At 44.3% G+C, this 19,266-nt stretch overlaps 1 protein-coding gene across 5 annotated transcripts in view; it reads right to left on the bottom strand.

Annotated features, from left to right (window-relative positions):
- The window catches only part of Clbn (Nuclear export mediator factor NEMF homolog Clbn), a 67,839-nt gene that overhangs the window by 467 nt on the left and 48,106 nt on the right, over window positions 1-19,266 (bottom strand). For 4 of the 5 annotated variants that reach the window (XM_045749165.2, XM_045749166.2, XM_045749167.2 and 1 more), the window contains exons 15-19: window positions 17,606-17,756; window positions 10,829-10,986; window positions 7,764-7,966; window positions 5,106-5,339; window positions 2,554-2,666 (exon numbers count right to left, since the gene is read on the bottom strand). In XM_045749165.2, the coding sequence (XP_045605121.2) occupies window positions 2,554-2,666; window positions 5,106-5,339; window positions 7,764-7,966; window positions 10,829-10,986; window positions 17,606-17,756 (859 nt within the window). The remainder of the gene's footprint in view (window positions 1-2,553; window positions 2,667-5,105; window positions 5,340-7,763; window positions 7,967-10,828; window positions 10,987-17,605; window positions 17,757-19,266) is intronic. The other variant, XM_069332447.1, reaches the window with a different exon arrangement.

Below are 19,266 nucleotides of genomic sequence, written 5' to 3'. Positions count from 1 at the left end.
AGCATCACACTCCAGCAGTCATCCACAGCAGCATTGCTTTGTAACTCCACATGTACAATAATCCTCATGTTTTGTCATATATATATTTAATACAAATACAGTACATTCCTTACAAATAGCTTACACCCAGCCCTTGCCCCCTGTCCCAACACTCCATTATTCACAATTAATATGTGCTGCCCCACACTCCCTCACCATATCTTCCTCTTACAGTTAGATTCACTTAACCCTCAATGTGCAGCCTACTGAAATATGTTTATATCTGCCGATGTGCAATAATTCCAAAGAACCTGCACTGAATGTAATGAAACGCCAATTTCTGTGTGAGCCCCGGTGGCTCTCTGAAACTTCAATGCCGATGTAGTGCCAAACTACTATAGTGCCATCAGTTGTTTAGTTCTTTTTAACCTACCAGAGACCACGAACCAGAACCTGGTATCCTCTAAAGAGGCATAGAGAGGAGTGGCACTATAATAAAACTGTCAGTGAATTTTAGTTATGTTTGCCACTACCAGGAAAGTTCTTTTTGTGGGAAGTACCCACAAAGTCTGTGAAACAAAAACAGACCACTGCTGGTTATAAGGAAAGAGCAATACCTGTACCTCAAAATCTCAGAAAGAACTCCCTCAACAATGTAAACAATAAAAAATTCACAAAACTGCTGCAAGTTCATTCACCCACCTCCATCCTTTGTTTGGGGAGAGGAGGGAGGCAGATTGGGTCAGCCAGCTGTCTCCCCGCTCCATTGGCATATTTAACACCTCTAGCCTCTCTTCATAACTTTTGTTTTTCAGGTCTGTAAGTCATTTTGTAGCATGCCTTTGCACCTTTTCCAGTTTAGTGATTTGCTTCTTGAGATATGGACACTATACAACTGCTGCATATTCCAATTTTGGTCTCGCAAAAAGTCATAAACAGTTTCTTTAGTATTTCTTCATCCATGTAATTAACACTTTTGCTCTCCGATGATGTCTCTTATCGTCATAAGTTTTTCTCCTTAATGTAATCCGATGACTATCGCGCGTGTCATCCATTAAAATATTTGTAAAAAATTTAATTTTCATCCGATCAACTTCAAGGTGGTTTCAAATTGAGCGCCATTGCCTTCCCACTCTCCTCCGTATGCCGCATGGCATTCTGGGTCATCAGGCCATGCAGTGGGCCTAGTGCTTTGTTTATCAAGCTCGTGACCTTAGCGACGCTGGCTCACGGTGATGCGACTATATACCAGAAAGGCGTCGCGTTATTGGTATTGCTTATATATATTGCGGTTGTTATTGCTTATATTTGTCTTTCTATTTAGAGCATTTTATTGTGAATAATTTGATACCACAATGAACAATGTAGCACAAAAACTTCTGTTAGTAAACTGTATGTGTTTGTCAGGTGTATTGGGTATAGCGGGTGTAGCAATGAGTGTGCTCTAGAGGGTAACGCTTCAGCGACTTTAGGGGTCGTTGCGGGTTATACGCCCCCATGTTGTCTAATTTATATGCATATGTCTGTGTAGGGAATTTTATCACGATCACAGTGATACAAAAAAGAATGATGTCGAACAAGTTTGAACTTGATAAACCTGAAAAGGGTAGCAACATGTTCACACTGTTTGGCGTGCACAGCTAACAAACGACTTAGTTTTTTATTTGGTGACAGCATCAAGTTAGCTTTGGTGACATGTTATACATATTTATGTTTCTCTAGAACATTTCATTGAGAACACATTGGTACCAAAATGAAACACGTACTAGTACTGTACATTGAAAATTACAGTCAAAAATATGAAAAGAGTATAAACTTTTCAGTAGGGGTGTAGTCAATGTGCAGTTGGGCGTGCAGTAGCGGGTAACCCTTTGGCAACTTCCCACGGTCTTGCGGGTGTGGCATGCCCATGTTTTATACTTTATTTTCATATGTCTGTGTACGGAATTTTATTACGATCACAGCGATACCAAAATTAACAACGTAGAACAATTCTGGGGTTGACAAATCTGAAAAGAGCATAAACATTTCATAGCTGTTTGGCACTCACAGCAAACGATCGCCATAGTTTTTTATTTGGTGCGGGTCTCACGTCGGCTTTGGTGAAATTTTTTTTATATACATATTCTTCTAGAGAATTCTCTTGCGAACAAATTGATACCAAATTTAAATACATACATGGAAAATTAAGGTGAGCAGACCAAAAAGAGTACACACTTTTCAGTGTCGCTGCGCGGTCACCCGAAATGCTCGGCGCACGAGGGGAAAGTTAATGAGCTTTCTGCCGGGAGCGCGATAGTGTTAAAAGTGATTCAGAAGTTGGAAAGAGCAGCATATGCTCCTCGCACAATGTTGTTTGCGTGTTCCTCTGGTGACAATCCAGAACCACCCCTAAATCTCTTTTGTTTTTAAGAGGTCTTTAAGTCCTTTCTACATAATTTGTAGATGTGCGGTCTATTTTCTCCTATTCCACATTCAATAACATGGCTTTTATTCACATTGAATTCCATTTGCCACTTGGTTGGTTGGTTGGTTTATTTAGCACACACAAATTGCAGTGTATAATATACATACTTGAAGTTGGTCATAGCAGTATAGGGAGCACACACAGGAATAGTGTACAGAAGTTCATCTTCAACAACAGGTACTGCAGTCAAAGAATTTATAATATTCAGGTCATCTGCAATCTGTAAAAAAAAAAAAATAACAGCGTTGAATGTAATGAAACGCCATTTTCTGGGTGAGACCCAGAGGGTCCCTGGAGCCTACTAGGCTGATATGCTAATGTCAGACTTTGGCTTCAGTCATGTGTATGGAGTTCTAAGGGCCTACTGGGGAGCACGAGCCAGAACCTGGCCCCCTCAGAAGAGGCAATGGGAGCAATGGCCTATAGAAACCCCTGTGCGGTTGGAAGCATTTTATGTTTGCCATCGACCAGGTCAGGCACCCAGAAAGGTAAGCATCCCAAAACAAACCCCCTATTCAAGTGAAAATTTTGCTACCATAAGTTATCTGAAATATGCAAATAAGGTAACTATTGCAAGCAAAAGTGCTCCAAAAAAGTAGAATATCACACTGCTTACAAATAATTTGTGCACATTTTAACCTGGGGTGAATGGCAAATCAAGCCAAGAGACGGTCAATAACCATGAGTATCGAGGACAACTTTTAGGGCAGTACAGAGTGATAGCACAATTTTAACAGTTGGCATGACATAGTGCCATAGTGCATTTTGCTGCTTCTGTGTTATCAAGACCAGCTTGTGCTACAATACATAAGAGAGCAAATAATTTTTGGGGATTTTTTTAATGTATAATTATTACTTATAGCCATACAAAACCATTATTGGTATATTACTTTTGTGTTAAAACATGTATAAATATTTACTGCATCACTTCATATAACTGTTGGAATAGTGCTCAACGAAGTGGCGGATGACTTGGCCAAACGTGCCACATCAAAACTACAAGTTGACATTGAATGTGAATTCACAATGAGACAAATAAGAAGCAAAATCAGAAATATTCAGACACAGGCAGAAGTGGAAAGAAGTATAATGTATGAGAGAAGTCAAACCATGCAACACTACATGTATGTGAGTCAAAACACCCATTTCACTTATGGCAAAAGGAGAAATGCTAGGAGTGACTGTGTACATACGGCTCAGGCTTGGGTACAAATATTACTGGGAATATGGGATAGGTGTTCATGATAATGACACGAAGTGTAAACTATGTGGTATGTTAAGATCTCACACCCTTGCCCATTATGTTCTTGATTGTCCCTTGATTAATGTATATAGAAACACTGAGATAAGGACTGTTCCTGAACAAATAGCCTGGATGTGTCACAACGGAAAGGTTGAGAATTTTGCACCAAGACTGTAATTTTTTGTTGAATTATTGGCATGTCTCTTGCAAATTGTCTATACAGTATATCTTGAGGTTATCTTGAGATGATTTCGGGGCTTCTTAGTGTCCCTGCGGCCCGGTCCTAGGCCAGGCCTCCACCCCCAGGAAGCAGCTCGTGACAGCTGACTAACACCCAGGTACCTATTTTACTGCTAGGTAACAGGGGCATAGGGTGAAAGAAACTCTGCCCATTGTTTCTCGCCGGCGCCTGGGATCGAACCCAGGACCACAGGATCACAAGTCCAGCGTGCTGTCCGCTCGGCCGACCGGCTCCTAGTATACCTAAGTCATAAAAGTATTTGTGTACGTCTGGTACCATACTACTTGTGTAAAGGAGGAAATGTAGATGTTTATCTCTCAGAATGTTTGGTAATATGTTTATTGTTTGTGATGTGTTTATATGTATGTATTAACACAATGTACTGAATGGGGTGAGAATAGCTCGAGCTACCTCATCCCTTTGTGTGTATTTTACCTCAATAAACTTATTTCAATTTCACTTCATATAAGAAAAATCCAAACAATTTGGTGACAATTGCCCTAAATGGGTACTGTACTGATCTTTTGAAAACCTGACTTCCATGCAAATCAGGATTGGGTCTGGAAAAATATAATCTGGATTATATGGGTGTGCCTATGCTGTACATATATGATAAGCATGTGTACAGGGTTAAATCTAAATTTTCCATTGGCATAACCTTTAACAACATCAAAAACTTGATTACTAAGCTCAACATGTATTCACTCACTTCTTTGAAAAGATTGTAGCTGCTAAAGCAGACTAAGATATGTTTGGCTTCTATAAGCCAATAATTCATTGTGTAGGGGGACAGGTTGCCAGTTTGTATGTACAGTACATGTTAGGCTTATATCCAGGATTCCCCCCTCCCCCCTCCAGGATTGAACTACTGACCCTTCCCAGGATGCAACCCCACAACAAGCTGACTAACTTCTGGGTACCTATTTACTGCTAAGTGGACAGGGCCATTAGGTGATAGGAAACACACCCAACCATTTCTGTCCCATCAGAATTCAAACTCAGAATTCTCAATTGTGAGTTGAGAATGAACCCATCTATACTACCAGGACCCCTTATTTCTACTAAGACTCCAAATTTACCATTCATTTGCCACTACAAATTTATAATTATAGTATTAACTAACACATCTAACATCCTTCCTAATTACAGGTCAGAAGAAATAATAAAGAGAGAACCTGTGATGCCTCCTCCTCCTCATCCTCCTCCTCCTGATTATCTTGCTTTTTGGGTTGGATGCCATCATTCTCCAAGTGATGCTGGTGTGTAATGGGTGTTTGACTCTCCTTGCCGGGCTGGCTACTTGCTTCTGCTTTAATGTTTAGTTTTGTTTCTTTTCCTTTTCCTTTAATTTCTTTACCACCTTTCTTGCCAGCTTTACTTTTATTTTTATCCTTGTTGTTGCCTGCCGACTAGAAAATAAGGTACAGTAACTGGATTACAAAAAAATTGCACAATATGTTTCAGCCAAAACAATAATTAGATCACATTAAGAAGACACTGCAATATAACTTAAAATTGTGCCATTATATCAACTTCTTGTGGGTTGTCCATTATTAATTCTCTTACCTTCAAATGTTCTTTCATCAGCACAGCAATACTTCCACCTTTTCCTATTTTTCTGTCATCTCAAAATTGAGTAGCCACCCCTGAATACTTCATTTAAAATATTATCTTTATGTTACAAAAAACCAGCGTTGAATGTAATGAAACGCCATTTTCTGGGTGAGCCCCGGAGGCTCCCTGGAGCTTGTCGGGCTAATGTATGTTATATAAGACCAGGACATTAGCTAAGGAGTTCAGACCTACCAGGGACCAGCACCAGAACCTGGCACCTTCAGAGAGGTTTCAGGGAGCAATGGCCCTGGAACACCCCCTTGTGGTTGGGGTTTTCCTTATCTGCCATCGACTGGGGTTAGGCACCCAGAAAGATAGGCATAACAAAACAAACCCCACATGGTAAAAAACTAAAACAAAAAACCAAACAGAGAGGTAGAAACTCCCTACAATCCCAAGGAAACAAGCAAACATCACACTTTACTGCCGCGCCGATCATTCGCGCAGCCCTCCCCGCCCTGAGAGGGGAAGGGGGAAGCCCCGGACCTCACCGCGCCAGCTGCCTAGCATCAGTTCGTAAGCTACTGTCAACCGGGATAGACGCTTCTCTGGCCTCAGTTTCCTAGGCGGTGTTTGCCTTGTGTGGCGTTCACTGCCGTGTGTTGTGTTGTGCGGTGGCCAGGTGTTCCTGATCAGTACCAGGGCTGTATGCGCTTAGGGGCTTCCTTCCCTAAGCACCCAGTGAATATTGCCCCTGCGTGACAGAGTTATCTTTCCTGGGGCGTTCGGGAACCATTCCCGTAGAGGAATGGCTCAATATCTAGGTACAGTACAAAAACTGACTTGATACGCTTCCGAAGTCAGTTTTTCTATTCCTTTCCTTTTCCTTTTTGCTTGTTTCTTTTAGGGGAGTTCTATCCACTTGTTCGGCTTGTGGTAGCAATTTTCACCAGAATAGGGGTTTGTTTTGGGACGCTTACCTTTCTGGGTGCCTGACCCAGTTGATGGCAGACACAGAATGCTTCCAACCACACGGGGATTTCTATAGGCCATTGCTTCCCTTGCCTCTCTGAGGGAGCCAGGTTCTGGCTCGTGGTCCCTGGTAGGCCCATATAACTCCATACACATTACTGATGCCAAAGTTTGACATTAGCATATCAGCCTGGATAAGCTCCGGTGAACTGAAGAGGCTCCCCCAAGAAATATCTAGCATCTTGAGCTCTATTATATCATTTAGCTCCAGTATTCTTTTACAGGGATACCTCGGTTTAAGAGTTTAATCCATTCCTGGAGACAGCTCGTAACCCGAAAACTTGTAAACCGAAGCTAATTTCCCCATAAGAAATAATGGGACATGAATTAATCTGTTCCAGACTACCCAAAAAACCCCCACCATATGGGGTTTTCCAGGGCCATTGCTCCCTGAAACCTCTCTGAAAGGGCCAAGTTCTGGTGCTGGTTCCTGATAGGTCTGAACTTCATAGCTAATGTCCCTGTCTAACATAACATACATTAGCCCGATAAGCTCCAGGGAGCCGTAGGGGCTCCCCACAGAAAAAATCCTAGTCAGCCATGCCTTATTATTAGCCCCTCCACATCACACACATTTGGTTTTTCTGCACACCATACATTTTGAGAACCCTTGGGCGCGAGGCAAGGGTGAACTGAGGGGTGATCGCCATGCCACCAGGTGCTAGGTCAGCTCGTACGTGTATCAACACACTCGTTACCCGATGCAACGCTCGTATTCAAATTTTCCGATCAAATCCTGTTCGTAACCCGAAAAACTCGTAACCAGGGACGTTCGTAACCCGGGGTTCCATTGTATCTCACTCCCTCTGCATTAGTACAGTACAGTATATATGATTTTCAAGAGCATGTTCCCTCTCCCTTTGTCTTTTACTCACACTTTGTCTAATGATTTTGTTGGTTTGCTTTTTTGTACCATTTCACAAGCTTCTCAATCCCTATCAACTTTGTACTCACTTTACATCTGATGCAGGACTGCAAGAGATACTTGAAGACTAGTTGCTTTCACGCCATAATAACATCTACAATGACTGTTACTTCCCCATACAAGCTTTTTGATTGACATATTGCAAAGTAATAAATATTTTACAAGTTCATAAATAAAAATTAGTACAACACATAACAATTACCATAGGATGTAATATTACACGTTAGATTAAACTGAAAACTTATGTGAATATATTATCTGAAAGATAACCTGCATTACTATTCTTATACTGTATACTCAATTTAATACTGAAGTGTCTCACCTGCAATAATAACATTCTCATTTTGCGTTCTTCTTCATCCTGATCACGGTATTTTTTCATCTTTTTTATCTTGCTTCTCTGCCCACGCTTGGGCACACCACTCTTGTTATCTATATCTTGTTCACATTTTTGCTCTTTTGCATTTTGGTGTTCAACTGGTTTATGTTCAACCCTGGAGTTTGATTTATTGTCTCTTACTTTACCTGTCAAATTAAAAGGATTAATTTCAGATACTTATTGAATCTCAAATGAAAAGCATGAATGTGCTTAAAAAAAAGATAATTTAATGTAGAAATACTTTTTGGGTGAGCACTTTGTGGCTCCCAGGAGCTATCATGTTGTGATGGCTCACAACTACTAGGTCACATCAGCCGCAGAGTCCTGTTTGGCCTACCGGGAACCAGAGCCAGAATCTGTGCCCCTCACAGAGGCACACAGAGCAGGTGACACTGCCATCCCACTGAAAAAAACAGCGTTGAATGTAATGAAACGCCATTTTCTGGGGAGGAGCCCCGTCGGCTCCCCAGAGCTATTCAGGCTGATATGTTAATGTTAGACTTTGGCATCAGTCATGTGTATGTAGTACTGTGGGCCTACCTGGGACCATGAACCAGAACCTGGCTCCCTCAGAAGAGGCACGAGGAGCAATGGCCTATAGAAACTCCCATGTGGTAGAAAGTATTCTATGTCTGCCATCGGCCGGGTCAGGCACCCAGAAAGGTAAGTGTTCCCAAAACAAACCCATATTCTGGTGAAAATTGTGACGAAAAGCCGAACAAGTGCATAGAACTCCCCAAACAGAAACGGGCAAACGAGTATGACGTCACACGTTGCCGCGCCGCTGTCTGCGCAGCTCCCCCCTCCCCGGTAGGGAAGAGGGGGAGCCCCAGACCCACGCGCCAGCAATCCACCTCTCAGTTCTGAAGCTGGACATCAAAACACCCGTAAAACTGCCGACAGGGCAGAGGGAGGGTTGCCGGGGAGCCTCCGAGTCTCACCAAGAAAATGGCGTTTCATTACATTCAATGCTGGTTTTCTGGGGGCATAGGACGGAACCGAACGGACCCGAAGGGACTAGGATTCGAACCCGGGAAGGGGCCAACTCCCAAAAACTCGTACGCATAGGGGGGAAGGAAAAACCCAACTCCCTACAACCGCAAGCCCCACACAGAGGGTAGAAAACCCTGGCGGGGTCTAACGGGGCCCGAGGCCCCCCCCCCCCAGTCAGCTCCTTCCCAACCCCAGGAACCTCCATGGCAGGCCCCGGGGCCGAGCTGACCCACCAAAGCCCCAGCCTCAAAAAAAAAAAGGCCGGGGCAGCCGGAAGTTACCAAGGAAGGGGAACCTTGAAGGAAGTCTACCACTGGCAGACTCATACAACCCGGCTGGAGGGACAGGCTCAAATGCCTCCTTCGCTATCCCGGAAGGGGAAACCCCCGAGACCGCCCGAGACTCAAGACCCTCGAAACCCTGCCCTGACCCCGAGCCCAAAGACGGAAAGGAACCAGGTGCAGGGAGGATGGGGGGAACCAGACTAAACCACAACAGGGGAAAAACAAGGGGGCGAGGAAGGAACACAACTGAAGCAACCAACACCCCCAAGCCCTGTCACAACAATCTAAAACGGGGCAGCCTTGGGGCTTCCAGGGAGCAAACAACCCAGAGCGTTGCCACCACCTGAACTAAACGTGCAACGCCCGCGCTTCCTGTACCCGCATTATCAGCATAAGACCGGGTAACCGAGTCACAAACAAGCAACGAAACTCGCAGGACTCTGGGTTGAAGGTGCCACCAACCCCACAGGCAGCAGATGGAGGCAAAACCGTGAGGGTCACCCTGAGTCAAGGGGACCGAGCAACCCTCAAACTCGCTTGAAACGAGGGGGTACTCCGGACACACATCCATTGGACCCACGCGCCCCTAACGGGATTCCCAGGGTCCTGAGCATTTAACATAACTCCCACCCAGGTAATCCCAGGCAGGGTATTGCTAACCGGCACCCAAGTATACCAAACAACTTTCTAAAAACTGAACCCCTGAGACGTATACACTCACAGGGACCTAGCAGGGGGAACCACCGGAAGAAGGAAGAGTACTCGGAACACGAGGCAAGAACCAAGGCAGACCCCACCCCACCAGGCAGACAGACAAAAAGAAAAAGAAAACCCCGCAAGAGGACAGCGTACGCAGGCGGAACAGAGCCGGCCGCTTTGAATGGTGAAAACAAGCTACGCAGTGCCCTGCACCCCTACCAGTGCAAACTGCCCCTTACCCTACGGTAAACAAAGGGAGACAAAACACCCCAGCACACAAAAAGTGGCCAAAAACTCAAGGAGCTTGGGTTCTGCCAAGTTCCTTGGAACTTGGAGCCTGGCCTTGGGCCGGGTTTGGGGAGTAGAAGAACTCCTAGAACCCCATCAAGCAGGTAACAAGTTTGTATATAAATTTTAATGAACAAATCCAACAGAAGCCTTGATGAGTGTTCGAACCTATGCACTAGGTGTTCCCAGGCATGCACTAGTCGACTGCACCACAACATGGTCAAAAGAATTGCATCCTGAAGTACAACTGCACCCACACGGATCCCGAAGCTTCCACTGAAGCCTAACCGGGGTTTCACACAAGTCCTCCATATACTTGGGCTCTGTCAATCAGTAATTCTACCTCTAACTTCAATACACAGAGAAATCACATTAACATGATAAATCAATGAACAAATCCAACAGGATCTTTGATAAGGGACAAATCCCACAAGCTTGAAGAGAGGTAGTCAGGGGTAGAATTATTGGTTGACAGAGCCCGAGTGCATGGGGGAATTGTATGAAACCCTGGTTAGGCTTCAGTGGAAGCCTTGGGACCCTTGTGGGTGCATTTGTTCTCCAGGTTGCAATTCTTTTGACCATGTTGTGGTGCAGTCAACTAGAGTGAACCTGGAACACCCAGCGCATAGGTTCAAACTCATCAAGGCTCCTGTTTGGATTTGTTCATTGATATATCACGTTAATGTGATTTTTCTGTGTAATGAATTTTAATGTCCTTGTGCAATACAGTACTTATTTTCTCACCTTTATTGAATTTGTTAGTAGAATTATTTCCCTTATTGATGATAACAGGCTGGTCATCTCCAAGATACACAACTGCATTATCCTCCTCCCCTCCAGTTCCCCCAGACTGCATGGATAAGTGTGATGTTGAAGAGACTGTTCGTGCACGGATGGAAAACCTGGAAAAAACCAGCGTTGAATGTAATGAAACGCCAATTGTCTGGGTGAGCCCCGGAGGCTCCCTGGAGCTTATCGGGCTAATGTATGTTATGTTAGACCAGGACATTAGCTATGGAGTTCAGACCTACCAGGGACCAGCACCAGAACCTGGCCCCTTCAGAGAGGTTTCAGGGAGCAATGGCCCTGGAAAACCCCATATGATTGGGGGCTTTCCTTATCTGCCATCAACCGGGGTTAGGCACCCAGAAAGGTAGGCATAACAAAACAAACCCGACATGGTAAGAAACTAAAACAAAAAAACGAACAGAGGTAGAAACTCCCTACAATCCCAAGGAAACAAGCAAACAAGCAATTATCACAATTTACTGCCGCGCCAGTCGTCCGCGCAGCCCACCCCTCCCTTCCCCGAGAGGGGGAGGGGGGGCCCTGGACCTCACCGCGCCCGGCTGCCTTCAGTTCAGAAACTAGGCTTCAACCCACTTGAAAAATACCCGCCGATCGGATAGGAGGGAGGGTAGCCAGGAAGCCTCCGGGGCTCACCCAGAAAATGGCGTTTCATTACATTCAACGCTGGTTTTCTGTAGGGAACCCCTACGGCTCTCTGGAGCCACATACTCAAAGAGAAGAAAAAAAGGGATTGACCCGGAAGTAAGCGGCCACAAACTCCTCAACGCGAAGTCGAGACAACTGGCTGCAACCTGCGACCCAAAGCAACACAAGAACCCCCAGAAGCAGGTACGTTCACCAAATAACGGGCGGCCAGCACCCTGTCTGACCTGCAAAATCCACGTGCCCGAATATGAGCCCAAGACATGTTACCAAACACGGCAGCCAAAGCTGCAAACTTCCGAACGTCATGGGCACGAGGATAGACAGCAGGCTGGCTAGACTTAATAACCCTGCGGACAACCTGGGAAACCCGAGCCCTGGAACAGGGAACGAGGGAAACCGGATCAACCCAAAGTGCATCCCCAGCCACTCCAGCTGAAGCACGCAGGTAACGGCGAAGAGCCGCAACCGGACACAACACATGATGCACCCCCTTCCGAACCAACCAAGCATCAATGACCCACTGACCCCTCCGGAAAGCAGCCGTCTCGTTCTTCACCAGAAAGAAGGAGAAGGCTTCAAACGGACAAACCTACCCCCAGGACCAAAAGAGCAGAAACCCCTGCGCCGGAGGAGAGCACTAAGCTCCCCTACCTAGCCCCCAGAGGCCAATGCCAACAAAAACAAAGCCTTGGAAAAACAACCTGGAACTGAAGGGGCCACCACAAACCGAGGAGAGGAAAGATAGGAGAGCACCCTGTCCAAGGACCAGGATGGCTCAGGCGGCGCATGAGCAGGCCGGAGGTGAAACATAGCATGAGAAAGCTTACAGCTGGCTAGGCGCCCAATGCCCACGGGCGCGCAAATTCTCCGCACCCAACGAAGCTAAAAGAAGAGGAACCTGCACGGGAAGCTGGAAAAGGCCAACATCCCGAGAAAGCACGGGAGCGAACAAGCACGCATTAAGGTGCTCAAACTCGCCCCCCCCCTCCCAGGTAAACCTGCATAAAAGTAGAAGTTTCACGCCAATCAAGTGTGCGGGTCCGACAGAACCCATGCCACACACCCAATGAAAAGAAAGGGCAGTCTGCCAGCCAGGAAGACTTCGAAACCACCAAATGCATCCAAAAACGGGTAGAAGAACCGAACTCAAAAGAAGACGGATCCATCGCAGAGGTATAACCCGGGTCTCACAAGACGTATGCAGCAAGAGCCTCCCGAGCCACCTTCGCGGAGATACGGGAAGTAGAAAACTTCTAGAAAGACGGAGCCGAGGAACCCAAAGGAGCCCGGAACCGAACCCGGGGAGGAGCCGAACCCAAACCACACAAATACAGGGAAGGGGAGTAAGAAAACCCCTTCCCCTGCAACAATAAGCCCCGCGAGGAAAGCAAAAGCACCCAAGTGGGGTCAAAGAGGGCCCAAGGTCCCCAGGTTGACTCCTCCCCAGCCCCAGGATCCCCCATGTCGGGACCCGGGGCAGAGCCATCCTCCAAACCCTCAACCCCTGAAGAAAAGGCAGAGTCCAAGGGAAAAACAGACAAGAAGGGGATCTGCTGGTGGAACCCAGACACCTCGGTAGGAGGAACCGGCTCAAATACCTCCATCCCCGACCCTAATGGGGCAGTCCCCGAGGCAGCCCCGAGCCTCATAACCAACTAAACCCTGTGCCAAAGCCGAAACCCTCAGGCGTTTTGGAGCCGGACACAGGGGGAGAGGTGCAGGATGAACCACAGGAGAAGGACCAGGAAGCGCGGAAGGAGTCAAAGCCGAAGCAACTAACGCCCCCAGGTCCAGGTCCCGAAAACCAAAATGGGGCAACCTCGGGACATCCGGGTGGGAAACCAACCTAGCGCTTTGCAGTAACCTAAACCTAACATGCAATGCTGATGCTGCCTGTACCCTAACAGGAACATCTTCAGAGTAAAACTGGAGCACAAGCAGAGAACACGACTCGCAAGACTCCGGGTCAAAGGTGTCGTTGACCCAACAAGCAGCATGACAGAGGCAAAACAGGTGACTGTCACCCTGAGACAAGGGTACACAGCAACCTTCAAACCCACACAAGGCAGGCTGGAACTCGGGAGACGCATCCGTGGGTCCACCGAGCCCCGACAGGGGTTTCCAGGGCCCATAGGGTAACAATTACGGGAAGCCCGGGCAAGGTGTTGCTAACCGGTTAAGAAACCCAAACAAAACAAGGGGTAGATGATATCACTGAAACCCCTGGGACGTGTACAAGCACAGGGGCCTAACAGAGGGCCACCAAAACAATATCAGGGGAACTATAGACCCACGAGGCAGAACCTCCACCAGCCAAACAAAAACAAAACAAAAGAAAAACCCCGCAAAAGTACACCGTCCCCAGAGGCAACAGGAACTGGTCGCCACATAGGTGGCAGGTTGCTCAACACCTTGATGCCTTAACCAGCACAACACCACTCCCTACACAAGGTTAAACAAGGGCCCCAAACTCCAGCTGGCCCCAAGGGCGAGGCAAATTCCGAGCAGCAAGAACCCCTACTGGAGCGGTTCCCGAACGCCCCAGAGAAGATAACCCTGACACGCAGGGGCAGTACTGTACTCACAGGGCGCCTAGGGAAGGAAGCCCCTAAGCGCATGCAGCCCCGGCACTGATAAGGTACTCCTGGCCACCACACAACACACAAAGACAGCAGAGAACGTCACACAAGGCAAACACCGCCCAGGAATTTGAGACCAGAGAAGCGTCTATCCCGGTTGACACTAGCTTACGAACTGAAGGCAGCCGGCGCGGTGAGGTCTGGGGCCCCCCTCCCCGTCTCGGGGAGGGGAGGGCTGTGCAGACGATTGGCGTGTCAATAAATTGTGATAATTGCTTGTTTGCTTGTTTCCTTGGGATTGTAGGGAGTTTCTACCTCTCTGTTCGCTTTTTTGTTTTAGTTTCTTACCATGTGGGGTTTGTTTTGTTATGCCTACCTTTCTAGGTGCCTAAGGCGCAGCCAGTCGCAGTGAGGCGCAGTCAACAAAGGCGCAGACAGTCGCAGTGAGAGGGTGTGTTAGCCAGAGCTCCTGAGTGTAGTTATATTAACATAGCAATATGGAAGTTGTAGTGAAGGACCTAATGACTCTAGTTGGAGCCCTGAGGACAGAGTTGGACTCTCCACGGGAGGAGGTACGACAGCTGAAACAACATCGAAAAGAAACGAAGGAGGAGACCATTAGTAAAAAGACCTCGTCCTGGAAAGTTGTAAAGGACAGGGGCCTTAAGAAGACTTTGATAAAGCCGCCTACAGACACCCTAAGAACTTCTAATTCATTTGCCGTATTGGAGGACGAGTGCTGTGGTGAGACTGCGGATCTCGCGAAAGGGAAAGCAACGAAGAGCAACGAAGCACAGGCCCCTCAGAGAGTAAAGGAAGTACCTAAGCGAACTTTAGTTGTGGGAGATTCCCAGATAAGAAACCCACCTGATGGACGAGATCGTTTCGACCATGCCCAAGCGAACCCACTCCGAGACGACTTGACAGAGTGCAGGAGAAGAGGCCCGCCATGCCAACCCCGAACCCCCTGAAGGAGGAGGAGCCACCCAATGCCACCGCAGGCTGCACGAAATGACCCGAAAGGCCCACAAATCGTGGGACCAGGCGAAAGCGAACAGAGCAAGCCTCCTCCCCCCAATTACCCTGTCAATGAGACAAACCGCAAAACGGCCGAAGCACATTACAAGAACCTAAGCAGTGCACAGAGCAATCCCCGTGTCAACCAGAAAAACACAGAACCTGAGGCTGTGCCTGTCCTGAATCTGGCCTACCACTGGCGTACCATGACAGGAAGAACCTCCGAGCCCTGGCAAGACCTTTCCAGGAAGACCCCACATGAGCCTCCCGGAGAACTAACAAGACAGACATAGGATGGCAAGTACATCTACCAGATGGAACACAGAATTATATGAACATGTTTGCTGATGATGCTAAGATAATAAGAAGGATAAGAAACTTAGATGATTGTCATGCCCTTCAAGATGACCTGGACAAAATAAGTATATGGAGCACCACTTGGCAAATGGAATTTAATGTTAATAAATGCCATGTTATGGAATGTGGAATAGGAGAACATAGACCCCACACAACCTATATATTATGTGAGAAATCTTTAAAGAATTCTGATAAAGAGAGAGATTTAGGGGTGGTTCTAGATAGAAAACTATCACCTGAGGACCACATAAAGAATATTGTGCGAGGAGCCTATGCCACGCTTTCTAACTTCAGAATTGCTTTTAAATACATGGATGGCGATATACTAAAGAAATTGTTCACGACTTTTGTTAGGCCAAAGCTAGAATATGCAGTGGTTGTGTGTGGTGCCCATATCTTAAGAAGCACATCAACAAACTGGAAAAGGTGCAAAGACATGCTACTAAGTGGCTCCCAGAACTGAAGGGCAAGAGCTACGAGAGGTTAGAGGCATTAAATATGCCAAAATTAGAAGACAGAAGAAAAAGAGGTGATATGATCACTACATACAAAATAGTAACAGGAATTGATAAAATCGATAGGAAAGATTTCCCGAGACCCGGAACTTTAAGAACAAGAGGTCATAGATTTAAACTAGCTAAACATGAAGAAATATAAGAAAATTCACTTTCACAAGCAGAGTGGTAGACGGTTGGAACAAGTTAGGTGAGAAGTTGGTGGAGGCCAAGACTGTCAGTAGTTTCAAAGCGCTATATGACAAAGAGTGCTGGGAAGACGGGACACCACGAGCGTAGCTCTCATCCTGTAACTACACTTAGGTAATTACAAATGTAAATACTGTACTTGTATATAATGTGTGTATTAGTGTAATAACAGCAAAAGGATTATGGTAGGAGGAGCCATTTGGGTGACGGAGGTGGTGTCGTCTGCATGACTTGTCTAACTGTGTAGAGGGTGGCTACTATGCTCTCTGGGACCCCTACAAGCTTAGGTGCACAGTTATGGTGCATACAGCATGTAGATACTTATATATAATGTTTGTATATAGTGTAATAACACTGCATACAGTATTGTTGGGGGAAAAATTTAGTACATGTGACCTTGAATGTGTGAGGGATGCAGTCGCCAGCTGACTGTGTGTAGCGACGTCTCTTAGTGCCTGAACTAACTATATCAGCCTAGTTGTACAGTTGTGTTGAACAAAACATGTAGATACTTATATATAATGTCTGTATATAGTGAATAAAATAAAACACAGGATGGTGGGAGGATAAACTAGGCGAGTGAGGCGTTGTTGAGGGAGTGGCAACGAATGGCTGGCTGTGTATGGCGGTCACTCCTCGTTGCTTTTCGACTCACAATACCAACTTAGTGGTTCATTATGGTAAACAAAGCATGCAGATACTTATATATAAAAACTGTGTATAGAGTGTTATAACAGCAAAGCTATTTGTTTATTGTTTTATGAACATAATTGAATCACTAATATGAACATCATACTTTTGAGTATAGCGATGATTCACCCCTTTTATTATATAAATATATCACAATACACACTATTGAATAATACTACTGCAAAAAAGCTAAGAAAAAATCAATCAGAGACATTGAAATAATTAGGTAATATCATCTTTGTGGCAACTCTCACCTGTCAGTTCGAATGACGCTGACCGACCCTGACGACTGCTCTGTCAATGCTCACAGTTTGCCAGACTTCCTCGGCCTATTGGGCCCCAAAATATGTCACCTATGATTTTTTTTCCTGTGCTCAGGGAACAAATTAACATTTTTATTAGACGAAACAATTTTTTTAATTTTTTTCTTGCGTACAGGGGTATAAATCTCCCCAGGACCCCCTTAGCAGCTTAAGGGTTAATCACTGCACTGCACAACGTGCCTTGAGGCTCTCGACTGGTGGTGCGCAACGCGCCTCAGGGATGAAGATGAAGAAGTGATGAAATCGTGTGATGGCTTCAAGTAGCCATCAAGGGAGTCCTCCCAGAAATCAAGTAAAACCACAGTGGCAATTTTGATAATAGCCATACTCAGAAAGTTAAATGAAATAAATTCTACATGAAAAATACACAAAACTGGAACTAATCGAGAAACTTACTGATCACCACCAATGTGGGTTATGTCAACCACCGTATCTGGAAATTCTATTATTTTTTCATCCACTTTTACCTCTGCCTCTAATTCATTATATTTCTGTTCTTCACTTGTTTGCTCATTTTCCCCAAAAGTCTCTTCATTCTCAGAGTCATCTGAAATGGAGCAACAAAACAAAACGTTTATACTCTTATCAGTATTATCAAACTATGGCATAAATTAAACCTGTAAAGGGATTTATAAATACTGTACTTGGGAAGGGAAAAATGTAATTTTGGATCAACATGCATATGCATATGCGCGCATATTTTTTATTTATTTATTTATTTATTTATATATATATAATATATATATATATATATATATATATATATATATATATATATATATATATATATATATATATATATATATATATATATATATATATTATATATATATATATATTATATATATATATATATATATATATATATATATATATATATATATATATATATATATATATATATATAATATATATATATATATATATATATATATATATATATATATATATATATGTCGTACCTAGCCAGAACGCACTTATCAGCCTACAATGCAAGGCCCGATTTGCCTAATAAGCCAAGTTTTCATGAATTAATATGTTTTCTCTAGTTTTTTTCTTACGAAATGATAAAGCTACCCATTTCATTATGTATGAGGTCAATTTTTTTTTAATGGAGTTAAAATTAACGTAGATATATGACCGAACCTAACCAACCCTACCTAACCTAACCTAACCTATCTTCATAGGTTAGGTTCGGTTAGGTAGCAGAAAAAGTTAGGTTAGGTTAGGTTAGGTAGGTTAAGTAGTCGAAAAAACATTAATTAATGAAAACTTGGCTTATTACTTAAAACTTGGCAAATCGGGCCTTGAATAGTAGGCTGATAAGTACGTTCTGGCTATTAGGTACGACATATATATATATATATATATAATATATATATGACATTCTTTAGTATGTACACACATATATATTTACTTTATTTAAACTTTGTTACAAAAAAGGAGTTACTTAGTTACTTTAGTTAGTTATATATATATATGACATTATATATATATATATATATATATATATATATATATATATATATATATATATATATATATATATATATATATATATATATATATGCATATATATATTTATTTATTTATTTATTTATTTTTATAGCGAGATAGACCCAGTCATGTGTAAAGCCTTAATTAAAGAAAGAAAATACTATGACCTCTCTTGCCCAGATTTTCATGTGCAAGGCACAGAACAATACAGAGTAACAAACAGGAAAATAATTAAGGAGGCAAATATTTTTTGTTTAGAGCCAGATGAAAGCAGTTTCAAAAGGTGGAACAGAGGTAATGCATGGTACTGGAACCAGCAAAGCAAATCATACACATGCCAAAGTCACAGCTACCAGTACAGACCCAAACAGAGTTACAAATATGACAGACTACAACAATGCAACAATGTCAAAATACATTAAATAGAGTAACCTCATTTATCGTTGCCAACATACAGGGACTAAAAATGCTTTTGACAAAGTACTACATGAAAGACTAGCAAGGAAATTACAGGCACATGGAATAAATGGTAGAATACTAACTGCCAAGGTTACTCAGGT

Source organism: Procambarus clarkii, chromosome 27, assembly GCF_040958095.1.
Source record: "Procambarus clarkii isolate CNS0578487 chromosome 27, FALCON_Pclarkii_2.0, whole genome shotgun sequence".
NCBI lineage: Eukaryota > Metazoa > Arthropoda > Malacostraca > Decapoda > Cambaridae > Procambarus > Procambarus clarkii.
Note: the sequence above shows the minus strand (reverse complement) of the source record. Positions and strands in the feature narration are given on the sequence as shown.